Source organism: Littorina saxatilis, linkage group LG3 (assembly GCF_037325665.1).
Source record: "Littorina saxatilis isolate snail1 linkage group LG3, US_GU_Lsax_2.0, whole genome shotgun sequence".
Classification (NCBI taxonomy): domain Eukaryota; kingdom Metazoa; phylum Mollusca; class Gastropoda; order Littorinimorpha; family Littorinidae; genus Littorina; species Littorina saxatilis.
Genome location: NC_090247.1, coordinates 31,114,824 through 31,132,016, shown reverse-complemented (window position 1 = coordinate 31,132,016; position 17,193 = coordinate 31,114,824). Strand labels below are relative to the sequence as shown.

General features: G+C 39.8%; 1 protein-coding gene across 1 annotated transcript; it reads right to left on the bottom strand.

Annotated features, from left to right (window-relative positions):
- Positions 1-3,126: 3,126 nt before the first annotated feature.
- Positions 3,127-16,828, bottom strand: LOC138960911 (microfibril-associated glycoprotein 4-like). Its single transcript, XM_070332544.1, has 5 exons — positions 16,104-16,828; positions 13,277-13,389; positions 10,709-10,805; positions 9,586-9,753; positions 3,127-3,898 (listed from the first exon to the last, which is right to left on the bottom strand). The coding sequence occupies exons 1-5, from the start codon at positions 16,429-16,431 to the stop codon at positions 3,636-3,638; spliced, it is 969 nt and encodes a 322-aa protein (XP_070188645.1). The 5' UTR covers positions 16,432-16,828; the 3' UTR covers positions 3,127-3,635.
- Positions 16,829-17,193: the final 365 nt, after the last annotated feature.

Below are 17,193 nucleotides of genomic sequence, written 5' to 3'. Positions count from 1 at the left end.
CAATGTAAAAAGAGGTACGTTTTTTAAACTTTTCTTCCTTCTTCTTCTTATTTCGACCGTCTACAATTCGTAGTATTACTCTTTATCTATATACGTTCACATAAAATGTTGATTGCTGTGATAAACCTTCATGGATTTGCAATAATTTTAACGGAGACAAAAATTTGGAACGTACCGTGTATCCAACAGGTTAACTCAAAATCCATGCAGGTGCCATGCGGCAAAGATGGAACACATAAGAGAGGCAAACATGGAACAGTGTTCCAGCTTTGCCGCATTCTGTTCCATCTTACCCTCATCAAACTGCTGTTTTATTCACGTATTCAATTCTCTTGTCGGTTTTGTTGTGTTTTTACCTTCTATTAGTTTTATTGAATGATTGATTGATTTGTTTGACAGTATTGTGGAACCCGGACGGTGGTTACCAGAAGAAATGGGCTGCGCTTTGTCAGCAGTGAGAAACGGAGATATGGTGTTCCTGTCACAACGCTTAAAAGACGTAAAGAAGGAAAAAAAACAAATAAAAAAAGAAGAAGTAAAGTGCACAGGAAGACCTTCTACACTAACACTAGAGTTAGAACTAGTTAATAACATTCATAAAGCTGAGATAAATTTGCCAACGTCAACCCAATCGTTGTTTTGTACACTGGACTTGAAGATTCTGTCATTATGATTGCTTGGTTTCAGCAGCAAATGTAAGCCTACCTGCCGCTGATGTCAACTGAAGAGGGGTACAAATGAAGCTGCGAAATCTCGTGGTACTGCTTCATGTGTGGCACCAACTCCCCTGAGGGCATGATACAGTGCCAGAAGTGCACACAGTGATCCCACGATGACTGCGTTGACAGTAGAAGACAAAAGGACATTGTCTGCGAAATCGGGTCCTAATCTTATTTTTTATTTTATTTTTTTAAGGTTTTGTTTCTCAGTTTTGTTTTATACCTAGCCCTAATTTATATCTTTTTTTCACATTTTAGGCTTAAATTGTTTTCCGATTTGTTATTTCCTTGGTGAATATCACAATATGATGTGGGGGAAAAAACATTTAAATAAAATGTCTCAATCAAAATGTTATGGCGTTTTTATTTCTCTTGTGTGTGTGGCAAAGTGTACTTTTGTGCGTGTGATTGAGAGTGTGTAGGTGTGTAGGTGTGTATGAGAGACACAGACAGAGCTAGAAAGAGAGTCAGTGTGTTTTTGTATGTGTTCCGAGTTTGACGACACAGTGTTCCACTTTACACACCCATGCGTCCAACCTGGAACAGATGCAGACATTTTTATAATGATCAGTCTGATGAGTTGCGTGACTTTTATTTTATTTTATGCTGTTCGTTTATTTACTGATAGACTCTAGTATGTGACAATATAAAGAACGCTTTGCAATATCCATTTTGTTGTCTGGTCCGGCTGTTTCTCCTTAACTGTTCCGGGTTTGGCGACTTTCCCCTAGGTTTAAGAAACCGGTTTAATCCGAAAGCTCGCGTGGGTGCGTGCGTACGTAAGTGCGTGCGTACGTAAGTGCGTGCGTACGGAAGTACATGCGTGCTTGCGTGCGTACGTGCGTTTGTGAGTGCGTGCGTTCGCTCAGGCTGAGATGAAAAATCAAACGAGATTTTTTTAAACACACAAACAGGCGCATGGTAGATGTCACTGCAACAAGCAGGCGAATGAGGTAGAGGGATCGCGAAGAGACACGAAAGAATGTTGGAGAAAACAAAAGACACATCCAAAAAACAAAAGACACATGCAAAAACAGAAAGACGTTAAATATGTTTCTTTTAATCTTTCCTTCCTGGCAAAAGTACAATACCAGTAACTTCACTTTTCAAAAGAAATACTACAAACAAACACATATATAAACAAACTAGATAAAGCCGCGTGTTAATAATAATTCGGAAAATACGCATGAGAAAAAACGAGTCTCTCTCTCCATTTTCGGCAACCGTGTCGCCAGCGCAATATAGAGACGCAGTGAATATTTGTACAATTCTTGTATTCATACCAAAAAAGTACACACCTCGCTCATTAGAAACATCAGTGTCGCAGGTTATCATAAGATCAAACGTACGTAGGTATTGATAACTTGAAAACCTCAGGTATGAGAGGAAAGGGAGTTCAGATTCAGTGGAGATTCAAGCACCACGTCGTTTTCCAGAACACTCTAGCTAAGTCTGGTAACGGATCTGTTACGGTTTTATAAAGGAGATACATGTACCTGGACCAACGTCTCTCCAGATATGTGACGTTTCTCTCCACACACACACACACACACACACACAAACAAACTAACACACACACAAACACACACACAAACACACACACACACACACACACACACACACACACACACACACACACACACATACCGTTTGTCATGACATTGTCCGATACTTACAAATGCAATAAAAACAAACAAAAACAAGTCGCGTGAAGCGATATAAAAACATTAATTTTAGTCAAGATCAACACCACAAACCAATCATCGCCGAGACTACATTCAGATAGTCTCGGCTAACCATACCGAAGACCGAGACGGGTCACGCTCGCCGCCGCGAAGCACGCGTCCGTAGTACTTACTGAACCTATTTCCTTTCATTCTGAGCATATTTTTTTTTAGAGAAAACATGACATTTCTATATATTTTTGAATTCAAGAAAAGATGAAGAATACAATATGCAATCAATTTTAAATCTGTTTGCGAAAAATCGATTCTAATGACAACTTTAATGAGCAAACTCATTAATTATTGTTTAAGCCTCCAAGCTGAAATGCAATACGAAAGTCCGGGCTTCGTCGAAGATTACTTGACCAAAATGTCAACCTATTTGGTTGAAAAATGAGAGCGTGACAGTGCTGCCTCAACTTTTACAAAAAGCCGGATAAATATGACGTCCTCAAAGATATTTATCACAAAAATGAAAAATTCGTCTGAGGATGTCATACTATATATGATCTGGATCTATCATCTAAAGTTTCATGAAGATCGGTCGAGTAGTGTCTCTGAATCGCTCTACACACACACACACGCGCGCACACACACACACACACACACACACACACAAACACACACACACACACACACACACACACATACACACACACATACACACGCACACACACACACATATCAATCAATCAATATGAGGCTTATATCGCGCATATTCCGAGGGTACAGTTCTAGGCGCTCTGCAATGATGCCGTGTGAGATGGAATTTTATATAAGGCCAGTAGATTGCAGCCATCTCGGCGCATATTTACCTTTCACGGCCTATTATTCCAAGCCACACGGGTATAGGTAGACAATTATTAACTGTGCCAAAGCAATTTTGCCAGGAAAGACCCTTTTGTCAATCGTGGGATCTTTAACGTGCACACCCAATGTAGTGTACACGGGGGGGAGTTCGGACACCGAAGAGAGTCTGCACACAAAGTTGACTCTGTGAAATAAATTTCCGCCGAACCTGGGATCGAACTCACGCTGACAGCGGCCAACTGAATACAAATCCAGCGCACTACCAACTGAGCTACATACATCACAACCCTCATCTCGATTCCCCGTCTACGTTAAAACATTTAGTCAAAACTTGACTGAATGTCAAAAACACACACTAATTTCAAACCCCAAACCCCACTTTTCAATCGTACATGGGTCTGGTTTTCATCTGCGCCGCCTTAAGGCAATAGTAGTGCGTGACTTTAAAGGTGTACCAGCTCATGCAGTGCACGGGAGTGCTGTTGGTGACCTGTCCCAGGTAACGGCCGTTGAGGTTGGAGCGAAAGCAGCTCTTGTACCACCACGCCCCGTGACCCCCGCCTGCTGCACAGTTAGTCCCGTGCAGGTCGTTGTCGGCGTCGTAGGTGGTGAACTGCGCCCCTCCGTGGTAGGTCAGGCTGTCACCTAAGAAGAGAGGCGAGATTGTGAGCTAGAGGAGAATGTTGTACACTGCGTTAAGGGGAAAAAACAGACAAAAAGAGACCGACAGACACAAACAAAACAGAGACATGCATGTTACGTTATAGCCTGCGACGCATCATTCAGCAAAACACGAACAAGAGACCGACAGACACAAACAAAACAGCGACATGCATGTTACGTTATAGCCTGCGACGCATCATTCAGCAAAACACGAAAAAGAGACCGACAGACACAAACAAAACAGCGACATGTATGTTACGTTATAGCCTGCGACGCATCATTCAGCAAAACACGAAAAACCGACCGACAGACATAAACAGAGACAAATACATTGAGCAGACTGAAACTGCGAGACAATTAAGGATTCCACAAAACTTCGGCCCGTGAAGAAAAAATGTCAACGCATCTGGTTCCCCGACCGACCCTTGTTTTTCCTACCGACCCTTACACCTTTTTGTTACTCTTTAAATTGTAATTCAGGGAAACTGACAAAACTTGCTTTCGTAGACTTTAAAAAGAAATATTCTCTTCTGTGACATCCAGAGGACACAGCTTTTACAAGTGCCGCCTGGATATCAACAAATCAGGTCCCAAATAGTAAGTAAAAGTACTTGGGACAGAAATAGAAAATGTAGATAGAAAGATAGGTAAAAACACGCGTAAGGCGAAATTACTACATTTAGTCAAGCTTTGGAACTCACAGAATGAAACTGAACGTAGTCCGCCGCTAGTGCAAAAGGCAGTGAAAGTGACGAGCCTGTTTGGCGCTGTAGCGGTTGCGCTGTGCTTCATAGCACGCTTTACTGTACCTCTCTTCGTTTTAACTTTCTGAGCGTGTTTTTAATCCAAACATATCATATCTATATGTTTTTGGAATCAGGAACCGACAAGGAACAAGATGAAATAGTTTTTATATGTTTTTGGAATCAGAAAATGATGAAGAATAAGATGAACGTAAATTTGGATCGTTTTATAAAAAAATGTTGTTTTTTACAATTTTCAGATTTTTAATGACCAAAGTCATTAACTAATTTTTAAGCCACTATGCTGAAATGCAATACCGAAGTCCGGCCTTCGTCGAAGATTGCTTGGCATAAATTTCAATCAATTTGATTGAAAAATGAGGGTGTGACAGTGCCGCCTCAACTCTTACAAAAAGCCGGATATGACGTCATCAAAGACATTTATCGAAAAAAAAAATCCGGGGATATCATTCCCAGGGACTCTCATGTAAAATTTCATAAAGATTGGTCCAGTAGCTTAGTCTGAATCGCTCTACACACACACACACACACAGACAGACAGACACACACACACACACACACACACACACATACACCACACCCTCGTCTCGATTCCCCCCTCTACGTTAAAACATTTAGTCAAAACTTGACTAAATGTAATGAGGGTGTGACAATGCAGGCCTCAACTTTTACAAAATGCCGGATATGACGTCATCAAAGACATTAATCGAAAAAATGGAAAAACCCGTCTGAGGATATCATACCCAGGAACTCTCATGAAAAATATCATAAAGATCGGTCCAGTAGTTTACTCTGAATCGCTCTACACACACACACACACACACACACACACACACACACACACACACACACACACACACACACACACACACACCCACACCCACACTTACACCACGACCCTCGTCTCGATTCCTCCCTCTATGTTAAAACATTTAGTCAAAACTTGACTAAATGTAAACAGGTCGCGTAAGGCGAAAATACAACATTTTGTCAAGCTCAGTCGAACTCACAGAATGAAACTGAACGCATTGCATTTTTTCCGCAAGACCGTACACTCGTAGCATCGTCTGTCCACCGCTCGTGGCTAAGGCAGTGAAATTAACAATCCAAAAAAGCGCGGTAGCGGTTGCGCTGAGGAGGATAGCACGCTTTTCTATATCTCTATTCTTTTTAACTCTCTGAATGTGCTTTTAATCCAAACATATCATATCTATATGTTTTTGGAATCAGGAACGGACAAGGAATAAGATGAAATTTTTTTTTTTTTCGATTTCGAAAATTTAATTTTGATCATAATTTTTATATTTTTAATTTTCAGAGCTTGTTTTTAATCCAAATATAACATATTTATATGTTTTTGGAATCAGAAAATGATGACAAAAACGATAAACGTAATTTTGGATCGTTTTATAAAAAAATAATTTTAATTACAATTTTCAGATTTTTAATGACCAAAGTCATTAATCAATTTTTAAGCCTCCAAGCTGAAATGCAATCCCAAAGTCCGGCCTTCGTCGAAGATTGCTTGGCCACAATTTCAATCAATTTGATTGAAAAATGAGGGTGTGACAGTGCCGCCTCAACTTTTACAAAATGCCGGATATGACGTCATCAAAGACATTTATCCAAAAAATGAAAAAAAAATATCCGGGGATATCATACCCAGGAACTCTCATGTCAAATTTCCTAAAGATCGGCCCAGTAGTTTACTCTGAATCGCTCTACACACACACACGCACACACACACACACACACACACACACACACACACACACACACACACACACACACACACACACACACACACACACATACACCACGACCCTCGTCTCGATTCCCCCTCTATGTTAAAACATTTAGTCAAAACTTGACTAAATGTAAAAACGACTTTGCCTCTTGAACACAGTACGCCTCATCGTCTGAGATCTTGGCAACTTTTACAAAATGCCCGATATGACGTCATCAAAGACATTTATCCAAAAAATGAAAACACTGTCTGGGGATATCATACCCAGGAACTCTCATGAAAAATTTCATAAAGATCGGTCCAGTAGTTTACTCTGAATCGCTCTACACACACACACACACACACACACACACACACACACACACACACACACACACACACACACACACACACACACACACACAACTTGACTAAATGTAAAAAGAGAAGATTTTAGTCCTTGAAATATAAAGTGTGCAACATTCTTTCACTTGAACACAAACCAACAAGTCGCGTAAGGCGAAATTACTACATTTAGTCAAGCTGTCGAACTCACAGAATGAAACTGAACGCACTGCATTTTTTCACAATGACCGTAGTCCGCCGCTTGTGCAAAACGGAGTGAAACTGACGAGCCTGTTCAGCGCGGTAGTGGTTTCGCTGTGCTGCATAGCACGCTTGTATCTGTACCTCTCTTCGTTTTAACTTTCTGAGCGTGTTTTTAATTTATTTATTTATTTATTTATTTTTTTATTTATTTATTTATTTATTTATTTATTTAGTGTTTAACGTCGTTTTCAACCACGAAGGTTATATCGCGACGGGTGTTTTTAATCCAAACATATCATATCTATATGTTTTTGGAATCAGGAACCGACAAGGAATAAGATTAAATTGTTTTTAAATCGATTTCGGAAATTTAATTTGATTATAATTTTTATATTTTTAATTTTCAGAGCTTTTTTTAATCAAAATATAACATATTTATATGTTTTTGGAATCAGGAAATGATGTAGAATAAGATGAACGTAAATTTGGATCATTTTATATAAATAGAAAAATTATTACAATTTTCAGATTTGTAATGACCAAAGTCATTAATTAATTTTTAAGCCACCAAGCTGAAATGCAATACCAAAGTCCGGCCTTTGTCGAAGATTGCTTTACAAAAATTTCAATTAATTTGATTGAAAAATGAGGGTGTGACAGTGCCGCCTCAACTTTTACAAAAAGCCGGATATGACGTCATCAAAAGTATTTATCGAAAAAATGAAAAAATGAAAAAATGGCTGGGGATATCATTCCCAGAAACTCTCATGTCAAATTTCATAAAGATCGGTCCAGTAGTTTGGTCTGAATCGTTCTACACATACACACGCACAGACAGACAGACAGACACACACACACACATACACCATGACCCTCGTCTCGATTCCCCCTCTATGTTAAAAAAATTTAGTCAAAACTTTACTAAATGTAAAAAGCTACAGCGTATAATGCTGCGTCGCTCACAAGAAATAACGGTTTTAGGTGTGACGAAAAAAAGAACAGGGCCTGAGTTCGGTGATAAATACAAGACTTATTTTACAACCATTTGAAAAATACATACATCCCCCGTTGCTGCCCGCATAACGAAATCGTTTTTCTCGTGTTTTGAACTTGCCAGTGTTACAGCACAGAGCAGAGTCCGTCCCGTACTTTGCTTTGTTTACATCACCTGGCCACGCAAACACCCGCACAACGCAACATTTTCACGAGAAAAACACGTTTATTTGTTTGCTTTGTCTGTATTACACATTTCTATTTACATTTACCACTGACACACCAAATTGTATACTTTAGTTTGCAAGTGAATCGTTATCATACAAAATAACGTTATCACGAGACGAACAGAGATCTCAGAGATCGTCTGCTTCTCAACTGTTTCGCGCAAATTGTGTAATATCTATTTTTGCGGAAACCTTCCGAAGAAATGTAATCTCAGCGGCTTCCACCTGCAACATATAGTCGTGCTTATTTGGAATGTGACGTCCTGTACTTCGTCAGCCACACCTATCTCGAAAACTAAGCGTCGCACAGAACCAGCGCCTTCCATTACTACCTTCTTTCTGCGCAGGGTAGTTTAACGACCTGCCGACTCTTATTTGGTTGGCCCAGAGACATACATACATTCTATCTATGTCTCTGGTTGGCCTCATCAGCGGAAATAATGTTTGTTTTCTTTTTAATTTATTTACTCTTTTTACATTTTGTCAAGTTTTGACCAAATGTTTTAACATAAAGGGGGAATCGAGACTAGGGTCATGGTGTGTGTGTGTGTGTGTGTGTGTGTGTGTGTGTGTGTGTGTAGAGCGATTCAGAGTAAACTACTGGACCGATCTTCATGAAACTTTACACGAGGAATGATATTCCCAGAGGTTTTTTTCCTTTTTTCGATAAATGTCTTTGATGACGTCATATCCGGCTTTTCGTAAAAGTTAAGGCGGCCCTGTCACACCCTCATTTTTCAATGAAAGTGATTGAAATTTAGGCCAAGTTATCTTCGACCAAGACCGGACTTTGGCATTGCATTTCAGCTTCGAGGCTTAGAAATTAATTAATTAATTTGGTCATTAAAAATCTGAAAATTGCAAATAAAACTATTTGTTCATAAAACGATCCAAAAACAATTTCATCTTATTCTTCATCATTTTCTGATTCCAAAAACATATAAATATGTTATATTTGGATTAAAAACAAGCTCTAAATATTAAAATTATGAACATTATGATTAAAATAAAATTTCCGAAATCGATTTAAAAACAATTCCATCTTATTTCTTGACAGTTCCTGATTTCAAAAACATATAGATGTGATATGTTTGGATTAAAAACAACCTCAGAAAGTTAAAAAGAATAAAGATACAGAAATGGGTGCTATCCTGCTTAGCGCAACCACTACCGCGCTATTCTGCCTCATCAATTCCACTGCCATTGCCACGAGCGGTGGACTGACGATGCTACGAGTATACGGTCTTGGTGACAAAGTGCAGTGCGTTCAGTTTCATTCTGTGAGTTCGACAGCTTGACTAAATGTTGTATTTTCGCCTTACGCGACTTGTTTATTTTTATTTTTACTTTTTTTTTTATTTTTTTTTTTTTTTTTTGGGGGGGGGGGGGTAATTTCACAGGTACACTCACCGAGTTCTCCACCCTCAAAAACGACTTTGTTGAGCGTGTAGTTGGTGTCCTGTGACGACACGGAGAAGTTGGAGAAGATGGCAGTGTTAGTGTTTCCCTCCCAGTCTTCCGCGTCCACTGAGAGCTCGTGGCTCCCTGATGACGTCATCTGATGCACCGCGTCCAGACCTGCGTGAACCGAAATGAAAATAGACGAATTCCGGAAATAACTCCGTCTGGTTTGTACGGCTTGTGGAAGAGTGACTGCCCTTTCCAAAACGTCTGACAAACATTAGAGGGGCCAAACACGAGCTAGGGGTGTGTCGGAAACAGTCTATTATAGGTGAACACAAGGTTGACGAAGAGGGTGTTACCCCGAGGGAACTTTGGATAGATTTAAGAAAAATAAGAATATAAAATACACACATATTTCACTGTTGCGCTAATAGAGGACTCCATGCACACACATGGAACCGATCTACCAACATTCACACACACACACACACACACACACACACACACACACACACACACACACACACACACACACACATATATAGTCCGATATTTACAAAGTCGATAGAACAAACAAACAAACATACAAAAGAATTGCTTTAAAATGTGCTTGTATGGTAACTTTGTGAAAGTTATGCGCATGCCAGAAAAAAAAGAACCATTGCGGATCAGAATAGAAAATAAGGGACGATGAATATATTTCAAACAAAAGAAAACAATGGAACGAAAAATTAAAATTCGGCTTGTATACAGGTTTCGTGAAAGTCATGCGTTTGTCAGTTCGACCACAAAGCACTATTAATCAGGATAGACAAAAAAACGCCGAATGAAAATAAAATATCCCATCTTTAAGGTCATTTGCTCATACAAAAAAGCGTTATATGTTCACACCAAGGTCACGTTGTATCCTATAGAACTATTGATAATAATGGCTGTTAAAACCAATTTACAATGACAGTTTAAAGCATATGGCGAAAGCCTTTTGCTTCAAGACTAACACAAACCGTACGATCTCTGTTTTCTGATTGATACAACGTTTTCCTGCACAAAACACAATGACTAAGACACGTTTAAACCAAACTATGAAGCCTCCTTAGTGCGGAAAAAGTAGATGAAAGTATGAAGTTACCGAGCCAGTATTCTCCAGTGACGTCACCAAATCCGTTGGAGTAGTTTGCCCAGTTACGGAAGAACTCAATCTGCCCATTCAGCCGTCTGTGAAACACCTGTCGGATAACAACATATGCAGGAAGTTAGAATTGTTCACGTATCAGAGTATGTATGACTGTCACTGAATGAAAATAAGGTGTTATCATAAAATGATGGGAGTATCGACACTCTTATCGTCGCCGTCGTTGTCGTCTTCCCCGTCCTCCTCCTTCTCATCGGCGGCAGCAGCAGCATCGTCGTCGTCGTTATCGTCATCATTATCATCATCCTCACCTACAACAACACTACGACTAAGTTATTGTTGATGTTAAAGGCAGAGTAAGCCTCCCGTAAACCATCACAGATACGGTCAGGCTTTTACACACAGTACAAACACCATTTCATTTAAACACTCACCAATTGAGAACATCCTAGGTGCCCTCCGTAAAGAGCGAACAATTTTCAAAGAATTTATTTTTGCGTGGTTTATCTTACCCCTGAGCCATCGTGAACCCGTGTGATCCAGTTTTCCCTTTTCACAATGCAGTCGTCATAGTTAGTCATTTGAATGCGACTCGACGTGAGCTTATCTACAATAGCACGTTTTTTTTATGCACGAAACAACGGCTGTGGTTCACAAGAACTCTAGCGATGGCTTTTGACTGTTGAGAGGAACGGCGATTTGCACTGATAAACCGGCCGTCGTCTGCTACGACCCTTGCGTGACCCTGCTTCCGGGCTTTTCTTTTTTTAAACTTTCACAACTTCGAATTGTTCTGATCTTGTCTTGATGAAAAACGAATTCTTTTATGATTAAAGAATGTTTGTGTAACAAGCTGTCAATTTATTATTTAGATTTTAAAAGTTAGGTCTAGCGCAAAGACGAGGCGCCGTTGTTGTTAACGGAACAAGTCTACGAAAATAAATTCTTTGAAAATGTCTCACGCTCGACAGAAAGCAGCCAGGATGTTCCCGTTCGGTGAGCGTTCAAATGGAAGTATGCTTGTACTGTATATAGACGCTCGGGGAGCTCTGTGATGGTTTACGGGAGGCTTACTGTGCCTTTAAGAGTAAGACGTAGAGAGAAATCCCAGAATACCAAGGAGAAGTGCATGGATACTCATTTTCGTGACAACACACACAGTAATGTATGTATGATAACGGCTCATTCAATTGAATGATTCATGTATCAACAGTACAGCTGATTCTCCATTAAGAAGAAAAACATGTGCATTTTACACGTTTTGGCTTCTTTAAATGTGTGTGTGTGTGTGTGTGTGTGTGTGTGTGTGTGTGTGTGTGTGTGTGTGTGTGTGTGTGTGTGTGTGTGTGTGTGTGTGTGTGTGTGTGTGTGTGTGTTTAATAAACAAATTAGAATATTAGGAGATCAAGCCTGCAGTTTAAAAGAAATATACGAAAGATAAATATTTGTAGCCGGAAGAGCCGGTTTGTTCAAAGTAAACAGCATTACTTACCGTGTGTTTTTGTGTGTGTTTTGTTAATAAAAAAAACAAGTCGCGTAAGGCGAAAATACAATATTTAGTCAAGTAGCTGTCGAACTCACAGAATGAAACTGAACGCATAGCAACGCAGCAAGACCGTATACTCGTAGCATCGTCACTCCACCGCCCGTGGCAAAGGCAGTGCCCGTGGAATTGACAAGAAGAGCGGGGTATTCGTTGCGCTGAGAAGGATAGCACGCTTTTCTGTACCTCTCTTCGTTTTAACTTTCTGAGCGTGTTTTTAATCCAAACATATCATATCTATATGTTTTTGGAATCAGGAACCAACAAGGAATAAGATGAAAGTGTTTTTAAATTGATTTCGAAAAAAAAATTGATAATAATTTTTATATATTTAATTTTCAGAGCTTGTTTTTAATCCGAATATAACATATTTATATGTTTTTGGAATCAGCAAATGATGGAGAATAAGATAAACGTAAATTTGGATCGTTTTATAAATTTTTATTTTTTTTTACAATTTTCCGATTTTTAATGACCAAAGTCATTAATTAATTTTTAAGCCACCAAGCTGAAATGCAATACCGAAGTCCGGGCTTCGTCGAAGATTACTTGACCAAAATTTCAACCAATTTGGTTGAAAAATGAGGGAGTGACAGTGCCGCCTCAACTTTCACGAAAAGCCTGATATGACGTCATCAAAGACATTTATCAAAAAAATGAAAAAAACGTTCGGGGATTTCATACCCAGGAACTCTCATGTCAAATTTCATAAAGATCGGTCCAGTAGTTTAGTCTGAATCGCTCTACACACACACACACACACACAGACACACAGACACACAGACACACAGACACACGCACATACACCACGACCCTCGTTTCGATTCCCCCTCGATGTTAAAATATTTAGTCAAAACTTGACTAAATATAAAAATTGGAATCTTAGCAGATAAAGCATGCAGTCCAATAGAAAAAGCGAACGACGAAGAAGAAGTCCAATAGAAATGAACGAAAGATAAATATTTGTCGCCGGAGGAGCCGGTTTATTCAACAAGTAATTCGAAGTCAACAACATCACTCACCGTCCATCCGGCTTCGCAAGAAGCAGATACGTTTGTGTGGCTCAGATGAAGTTGATAAATGCGGTCCTCCTGACACAAGTCGTACAGAGCACGACACGTAGGTGGTTGTTGCACTGTTGGAGCATAGATACATTTAAGTGTAAACTATGTTAATGTAATTTTAAAGAGATATAATGGAATTCTTTATATCTGTTGCATGCATGTACTCGTACACTCCTTGCGTCGTACGAGGTATGATCCAAACAAAATGATCAAATGTGATTTTCGCACAAACTGTTCGGCGTATCTGGCCAAAAATACAGCAGTCATTAGAACTACTCTCCTCCTACATCAATGCAAAGTCACAAGTGTCAAAGCCAATCAGAAGAGGCCTTAAGATGGCCTTATTTGGGGTTGCCCTTGAGCTCTGATTTGACGGCTTTTTTAAGGTCCTGGGTGCAGTGAAACTTGTTGGCAAAAAGGGTATAAAGAGGGTATAACCAGAATCACAAGGGGTGTAATCAGGTCTGAAGAATGTGTGAGGCAAAAATGGGATCATTTCGTCTTTTAGGAATGGAGTTACGGCCCTTAGTTTGTGGAGACTGACATGTTCATGAAGGAGAAGGGCAGTCTAGGTTTCGCAGTTTGGTCGCTCACTGCTAAACTCGTAAGTAAGTTTGGGTAAAAAAAGTTTCTGCATAATACGTGGCAATGACAGTGCTGTTAGCAGACAGAATATCGACAGCAAGACCTTCGTGGTCGAAAAATACAGCGAATAGCCCTGTTTCTGCTTTGAAAACCTCGCTTACAAATGTGATGCTTCTCGTCATTTTGGTCTCGACACGCTTTGTTTCTGTGATCTTCTGTGTTCTCTGGCACTAAAGTAGAAGGAAACCAAAGTCTGATAATCGGTGATTACAGTAACAACATATTTGGGTCTACTGGGTTCACAACAGTTGAGCAGAACGCGTGCAAGAGGACCCTGATGCTCCTTCTGTTCCCCTGTCAGCTAATGAGGCACCCATTTTGCGGCCAGCTTTTGAAGCGGAAGATCATTGAGTAGAGTTCTCTGGACTGTTAATGTTCCATATGAAAGTTTAAGCTTTGCACTCTATACTCGCATGTACACTTTTTAATCTTAGTTCTTAAATTTTGACACAGCAGCTACATTATTCTCGTTTGAAGCGCTCTTCGGAAGTTGTTTTGGCTTGTCAGAGTTATTCCCCTTTTCCCCAGTTTCGATTTCCCTTTTCTTTTGTCACATTGTAGAATATGGAACAGCTTTGATTCATGTAACGTTCTTCAGCTTTGTATGCATTTTCTTTGTACCATCATCCAGCTTCACTCTTTCAAAGAAGTGAAGATTTTCATGGCGTTTGACAAAAGACTCCGTTTTGAAGCACAACCCAAAAGTGACGTATTTTAAATCCTCGTCATTTATGACGTAGTAACCTAATGACGTCATCTCTTAAGCCTGTCTTACACTGTGCCGAATATCCTTACGAATATGAAAATGTTGTATTCGGCAAAAAAAGAGACGAATGGACAGGAAAAAACAGAGAAAAATCGAAGGCTTACGAATCCTTGCGAATGTCATACGAATGGTTGCGACTGCTTGCAAATGTCTACCGATCATTGTGATTGTATACGAATCCATATACGGATCTATTACGAACGTTGCGAGTGGCCTTGCGAGTGTTGCGAGTGCTTGCAAACATTTTACGAATAAAACGAGTATGCAATTCGCATTGTTCGTAATGTTGCTCTTACACTCTGGCGAATTGCCCTTGCGAATAGAATTCGCCAATAACTCGTAATGATCGGGACATGGTCGCAAGACATTCGTTAATGTTCTTAACCATTCGCCACCATTCGTCTCTGTTTGCGAACATTAGCAACATGCTCCTAATATTCGCAAGGAAGTCATATTCTGAATGTTTCGCAACGTACTCGTAAGTATTCGCAAACCATTCGTAATCATCGTAAAGGTGTGCGTAGCGCTCGCAAGCATTCGTAAGGATTTTATTCGTGCACATTTTGCCAACATCTTGCGAATGGTTGCGAATTCATTACGAATTTCTCAGGAATGTTTTGACCATTTCTTCCCAATTCATAAGAATGTTGCGAAAGCCTTACGAATGCTTGCGAGTGACTGTAATTGCTTGAGAATGTTTTAAAAACAGTAAGAATATCTTGCAAACGTCTTGCAACTAAACGGCGATTTTGATGCGTATGTATTCTCAATGATCGGAACACATTCGCAAGCACTCGCAACCATTTGTAAGACATTCGCAAGGATTGGTAAGGCTTCCAATTTTCTATATTATTCATGTCCATGTGTCTATTTTTTTGCCGAATACAACATGTTCATATTCGCAAGGATATTCGGCACAATGTAAAGACAGGCATAACGAATGGTTGCGAATGGCTTGCTAGCGCCACGAATACATTGCGATGATTACAAATGTCTTGTGAGTACTAACGAGTATACGTTGCGAAAAAATAGCAATATGACTTCCTTGCGAATATTAGGAGCAAGTTGCTATGTTCAAAACAAGAGACGAATTGTAAGGAATAGTTAAGAACATTTACGAAAGTCTTGCGACCATGTCCCGATCATTGTGAATTATTGGAAAATGCTATTCGCAAGGGCAATTCGGCACAGTGTAAGAGTAGCTTTAAAGGTATACTAGTTAAATGGTTGGCCTTTCAAATGATATATTACTTTTTATGATCAGTGGCCTGAGACTTGTATAATCGCGGTTTGATCATTTTGTTTGGATTATACCTCGTATGTCCAACATTACTTCGGTTAATTGTACTACATACTTTGCGTCCTCTGTCTCACCTGTTTGCAGTCTTGTCACCAACCCAAACTTTCCTGCAGCATTCGTCACCCCTGCCTCTTCTGACGTCACATTCACACTGTGTCCACGACACATCAACTGTGACGTCATCACTGTGAAGTTGAACGTCACACAACATGGCGTCAAGACGCAAAGACGGGCGCAGTCCAACAGAGATCTGGCAGGCTTTTCAAACAAGATAGTTTCCTGGTACGACTCTGATGCGAACAACTGACTCTGGACAGGATTCGAAATGAACACAAGTCCATGAGATAAGAGACTACGGGGTAGTAAAGTTATCCAGAGAAGAAGGAATTTCGTTGGCAACATCTTTTCAGTCTTGCGCGTAGTGTTACAAAAATAAGCTAACGATTACGAATTATCTTCGGATTTTTTTTCCAGTTCAGTTTGGTGAAAAACAATTCAGTTAAATGGCATACAATTTAAGTCAAGCGGTTCTTTTGTTTCTTTCTCTTTTCTTTTCAAGTCTTTTGTTTCCAACTCGTGAAATAAATCGGTTTTTTCTGCACCATGGATCACTCTCGCTGGTCACTTTCCTACTTCGTTCCAACGTAATTCTGCGATGTATTGAAACTTGTTCAGAATGAAAGGCCTTTTATGAAGAAAATGTCCACATCTCACACGTAGTGTGTCACATCGGAGCATCAGCAAAAGTAATAAAACAAAACAAAATTCCAATCCGTGTGGTAACGAAAGCCGAACACTGTGACTGACGCGCAACGATTCTTTGTTTCTAACTGCTGAAGTATACCTTATCCGTTTTATGCTCTGAGTCACTTCTGCTTTTCATACGCGTGCTTTGTTCAATAACCACCGTGGGGTGCAAAATATTGCAGCTTCCGGCGTTCCACATCCGGGCAATTGCAGGTTGGATTTCTGTATTGCATTGACAATCGAAGTATTTCTCGCAGTTTTGAACAAAACAATCTTTACTGACTAGTGATTGTGAAAATAAGGATCTCGAGTTTCGGCCCGCTGCTAAGTCTGAAATGAAAACGGAGTTTAACAAGTAATGTTCGATTGTTTTTGGGTTTTTTGTTCTTGCGTTGATTCAAATGAAAACAGATCAAT

Coding starts and splice junctions, on each gene's coding strand:
- LOC138960911 (XM_070332544.1), bottom strand. CDS start 16,431: ATGTTGCCAACGAAATTCCTTCTTCTCTGGATAACTTTACTACCCCGT. Junction 13,390..16,103: donor GGTGACAAGACTGCAAACAG/GTGAGACAGAGG, acceptor ATGCTCCAACAG/TGCAACAACCACCTACGTGT. Junction 9,754..10,708: donor CACTGGAGAATACTGGCTCG/GTAACTTCATAC, acceptor CGGTTCACGCAG/GTCTGGACGCGGTGCATCAG.